This window comes from Brachypodium distachyon, chromosome 3 (genome assembly GCF_000005505.3).
Source record: "Brachypodium distachyon strain Bd21 chromosome 3, Brachypodium_distachyon_v3.0, whole genome shotgun sequence".
Lineage (NCBI taxonomy): Eukaryota > Viridiplantae > Streptophyta > Magnoliopsida > Poales > Poaceae > Brachypodium > Brachypodium distachyon.
The window spans coordinates 5,632,274-5,637,522 of record NC_016133.3 but is presented as its reverse complement, the minus strand read 5'-3'; the positions used below and the strand labels follow the sequence as shown (position 1 = coordinate 5,637,522).

The 5,249-nt window shown below is 45.3% G+C and overlaps 1 protein-coding gene across 1 annotated transcript; it reads right to left on the bottom strand.

Moving 5' to 3' along the window:
* Positions 1–880: 880 nt before the first annotated feature.
* On the bottom strand, positions 881–4,101 carry LOC100842964 (SPX domain-containing protein 1). Its single transcript, XM_003571395.4, has 3 exons — positions 3,643–4,101; positions 3,405–3,537; positions 881–1,585 (listed from the first exon to the last, which is right to left on the bottom strand). Exons 1-3 carry the CDS (start codon positions 3,937–3,939, stop codon positions 1,167–1,169), a joined length of 849 nt encoding a protein of 282 aa, XP_003571443.1. The 5' UTR covers positions 3,940–4,101; the 3' UTR covers positions 881–1,166.
* Positions 4,102–5,249: the final 1,148 nt, after the last annotated feature.

Here is a 5,249-nt window from a genome sequence, read left to right as displayed (position 1 = left end):
GAGCGTGATGGAGTCGTTGGAGCCGTCGGAGCCCCAGTCGAAGTCCTCGTCAGAGCTGCCGGAGCTGTTCACAACAGGGCCACCGCCGCGTCGGTCGGTAGCGTCGGAGGACTCGGCCTCCTCCTGCGGCGTTGACGGCGCGGCAAGCCCGTGAGAACCAGCGCCGCCGCTTCCGCCGCCCTTTCGACTCCACCATGAACGCCTCACACGGGCAGCAGGCATCGTTGCTGGGGTGGCGGTGGTGGTACCACCTCAGCATGCTCCGTCGGCGGGCGCCGAGGCGGTGCCGTTCGTTGGGGGTGAGGACGGCGTCGGCGTCGGCGGTCCCGTTTCCCCACCAATGCGGGGAACTAGGGTTTCCCTGCCCCGGCGGGCAAGCGGTTTGGCCGCCGCAATGGGCAGCGGAACGGTTGTGGTGGGCGGCGGCATGGTGGCTTTCGGCGGCGGCGCAAGATCGGATTTGTTACCGAAACAGCCCCTCCAAGCCGTAGATATACGAGCTCATTTCGGTAACCCGAATCCTTTTTGTCAGGATGACCCGGTATTCGGTATCTAATTGGACCGTTTTTTTGGCCCAAAACCGAATACGCAATTCCGTTGAGAGGATTGTTTCTCCAGGGTTATGACAAATAGGGCTTCTTTCTTTTCAGTTTTTGTTTTCTCTCTTATGAAGTCGTGTCGAATTGTTTGTTTCTATTATCTACTACTAAGAGAATCGGAGGGTAAAAATGTCTTTAATGCAAAAGCTCTTATGTAGACGCTTCAAGAGAGAAAAGCCCTGGCAGCAACATAATACTGCAGAATGGGATCAGCAATCCGAAAAGAAGTTACAGACAATGCAGCACAACAGCATGATAATCAGAGATGTACACTCACTTCGTGGGTTGAACATAAACATGCTAACGGACACAAGAACAGAAACAAAATCATCCGACGTTCATGATCCTGACATTAAGAAAACAGAAAGAATTAAGGCTGCATATTCAGATTTTATGGTTATTCAGAATTTTATGGTTTATCGATGTATACTAACCCTGTTGCCCCCTCATTTTACAACATTCCTGAAGCACACATAACACGAAAATACTGAGTTATACATGACCCAGAGGAGAACCAAATCCAGCTCTCATGTTCCTGCTCAATCATTCCCAGATAGATATCTTGTTTCATCTCTCCTGCTCCTCCTGACCGTTGCTGCCGTGCAGAGGAGGCATGGAGAACATGCTCACCGTCGAGCTCCCGCTCCGGATCTCCTTCAGCGCCCTGAGTGCGGCCACCGTGCTCTTCATGTACATGCCCCTCATGTCCTCAATCTCGTCCAGTTCCAGGACCCTGCCGCCATTGGCCAAGGACGAGATGGGCTTTGTGGGCTTCTCGTCACTGTCGCTCTCTTCTTTTCCATCCATGCTTGGTACAGAAGGTTTGCTTGCTGGTATGAGCTGGTCCAGCATCACCTCGCATTCCTTCACAAGCTTATGAAGGAGGTCAGTGGTGAAGAAGGGCTGTTGCAGTACCCTCTGGATGAACGGGAGGCGGATCAGGGCACCGGTCCTCTTATCGTACTTCTTGAGAATTTTAACCAATCCTGCAGAAAAGTAACATGTAACATAAGCATATTTGGTGATTACAATTATGAAAATGTTTAAACATGTGAAGCAATTTCTTTGCAGATGATTAATGAGGACAGTAGCTAAGCATTTCAGTCCAACAGAGCAGCACTCCATCCTGAGGTGTACATTCAGAAGAGGGTTATTGATAAAAATAACTTCATCTTTATTAATTATCATGCCTTTGAGGCTTCGGTGATGTAACCCTCAATGAGATCCCCACATATACAACAACCACAACCTATGAAGTTTATAATAATCCCCACATTAAGATCATTTATTCGCTCATTTCACTTAATTATCCGTGTTTTAATAGTAATTTTGATCAGAATATGATGAGCGCTTTACGACCAAACAATAGTTGCATGCCTTCATCTTCCATACGTACATGAAGATGTGCATCTTAAAACTTATACCCAGCAAGGTTGCAGGGTAACTACAGCATCTTTCTCATTTAAAGCATTTATCTACCTTACACAAACAACAAACATCAACCAAGTCCAAGGAAAAAAAACTACTGTTGCCTTACAACTTTTATTAGCACGAAGGAAATAGCAGAGACTAGTGAGTAACTTCCTAACTTTGCTCTTTAAGTTCACTACTACAACCATGAAGAATGTGAGAACTGACTTTCAGAATGTAGAATTTCAAAGAGCAACACTAGCAAGCAAATCACCCATTATAGCATCCGAAACACAAAAAATAAGATAAGCCTGCTAAATGGCGAATGTGTTCATCAGTTCATGGGCCCATGGTGACAACCCAACCCAGCACCATTGCATATACTATTTCTTCAAAGTTCACAATGTTAAACAATATGCATTTACTAAATTTCTTCACATGGAATAAATTTTTGCTAAATTTTTGTACAATTCGCAGATTTTGCACTTATCCCCAGTCCAGAAAAGCACCACATTTTTCATCAAGAAAAAGACCTACAACTTTGGAGCAGAAATCACCAACATTTTTTGAAAATTTCCCATGCCAGAAAGTATGGAACTTTAACCAGCGATAACGACAAACAACTGCACCTTACAGGCATCCCATCAAATAGAAGGAAATAGCATTATATTGTTGAACGAACTTCAACAAAAATTCAAGCTTGCACATATGCTATTCTATCCACAAAAACCATCAGCTAAGCACTTATTTGGGTACCGAAATTGATTCCCATGTGTGGAATTTACTTTAAGTGAACTGTAAGCGCCACTGATGCATCACAAAGTCTAAGCATTATCACCGAATATTCAAGTTCTAATACACAAATCCAAGTAGCCATAGTAATACACCAGTAGTTTAGTCTGACCCGTTCTAGAAAAGAAAGGAAAAACTACTTATATTAAAAAAAATAGCCCGGTGGAAATAATATAAAGCAAGGTGTCTAACCACGAAAGTCAAACCGGTCCTATGGTCCCGGTTGACATGGTAGTCTTTATCTTTAGGACTTCCACGTTGACATATCTATGTGGAAGGAATCCTAAAGACTTAAGCGGGGACCACACCTTTTTGGCGTATAGCCAGTGGCCAATAAAATACAAGTGGCCACTTTATCCAGTTAGACTTGTGTGCACTATGCTATTTCACACTTACACTAGTGTACTACTCTTGTCGGACAGAATAAAAATTTGACCAGTAAGGAAAAACACAGTTAGCTGAATCATGTGGAACCACATTCCACTCCCTATTTGCAGCTTACTGGATGTTCAAATTTTCAAAAATATAAACGGATGTAGGCAGTAGCCTGTTCTTTTGAAACACAATCTAGTAAAAAAAAGATGGAACGGAAGGAGAACTCACCGGTGTAGTTGAGAGCGCTGTAGTTCACGAGCAACACCATCTCGCCGTGGAAATCGACGATCTCCTTCCCCACCCGCATCAGCTCCTCCGCCGACCCCATCTCAGCCGCCCTCACCACCCAGTCCTGGAGCTCCTGCATCCGCCAACAGCACATGAATCAGACCAATTAATCCAACCACACACACGACGAAACAGGGTGAGAAAGAAGAAACTGCTGGAATCGAATTGAATCAAGCACCTTCTGCCGGATGATGTACTCCTCCTCCTTCTCGATGAAGAAGGCGTTGAATTTCTCGAGCTCCGCCTCGAGGAGGCAGACGAACCCGGCCTCCTCCGGCGTCACAATCGGCGGCGGCGGCGGCGAGCCGTCGATGCCCCCGTCACCGGCGCGCTGTCGCTTGCTCTGCCGCTCGCCCGCGCCGGCGTCGGCAATGTGCTTGAGCCGCTTCTTGAGGTCCTTGTAGGACAGGAACTTGTCGCGCCACTCCGGCAGCGTCTCCACGATCTGGCTGCTCAGGCTCTTGCCGAATTTCATCGCCCGCGGGGAGGAAAAGAGAACCGGAATTGGATCAAACCGCCCGAGGATTTTGCGGTGGAATGGGGAATTGGGGAGGAGAATCGAAGAAGGGGGTGATGAGAAATAGAGAAGGCGACGGGGAATAGGATATCAGGATATGCGGTTGGAACCCGGAAGAGGGAATATTCGCGACGGGGATTTCTCGCGTCGTGGGAGACTTTTATACGGCGCGACGAAAGGGAGAGAAATGATATGAGTACCCCAGAGAGTAGCTTCAGATAGTCGAGCCAACAAATGAAAAGTGGTTCTCACTCCAAACCATATTATTTGTCTCGAGATACATGTAATATTTCGACAAATAATATTGGTCGGAGGGTGTACTATTGTGTTGTCTGGGTGGGTTTTATCACCTGATTCGTTTTTCAGACGATCATATTTAGTGTTAGCGCAAGCAGTCAAAATGAATGGAAGTAGAGTTATCTTTGTGTTTACGCTTTCATCGGTGAATAGAACCATATCACGAATCACGATGACTAAAGTAAGCATGAGTTACCCTGATTATGCGATGCTCTTTGGAGTGCTGAGAAACCGGCCGTAGTACTAGAACACTGGCATTGCTGGGGCTGACGAGCTCAACGACGAATTCAGTCACCACCCTCAAGGGCTCATAGTCACTGCTGCCAAACAGGGCAATTAGCACTAGTGCTTTTGGGATTAAGGGATGCTTGGTCAAGGTGTTTAGACGCCTCGCCTCGACGTCTATCATACCGGACAACCATGGCAAGTCACCGGCAAAGAAGAAACAGCAAACAGAAATAAAGGTAGCCAAGAAGAAAAAAATGGTTTGGTGAGAAAGAATGGCTCTAGACTAGTGGTTCACGAAGAAGTTCAAACAGGCGCATGACGATCCAGGCCATGTTGTTTTATTAGGGATGCAAGCGGGATCCATCAAATGACCCTCTTCTACTTCAATTATCAAATCTTTTACTCCCTCCGTCGAACAAAACATGTCTCAAGTTTGTCAAAATTTGGATGTAACTAGACATCACTTAGTGTATAGATGGATTCAAATTTAGTCAAAGTTTAAACATCTTTTGTTGGACGGAGGAAGTATTTAAACTTTGGATCAAATTAGAATAGAAAATTTAAAATTAAACTAGAAGTGAACCATTTTCAAGATCATGCTTGTATCTATACTATTTATATATGTATATATATCTATGTCTTACTTTTGTTTGGTTGGTTTCGACATTGAAGTTCGAATGGGAATGCAGCTCCTCAAGTAATAAGTTTTCTCAAAGCAAAACAAGTTTTGTAGGTGCACCACG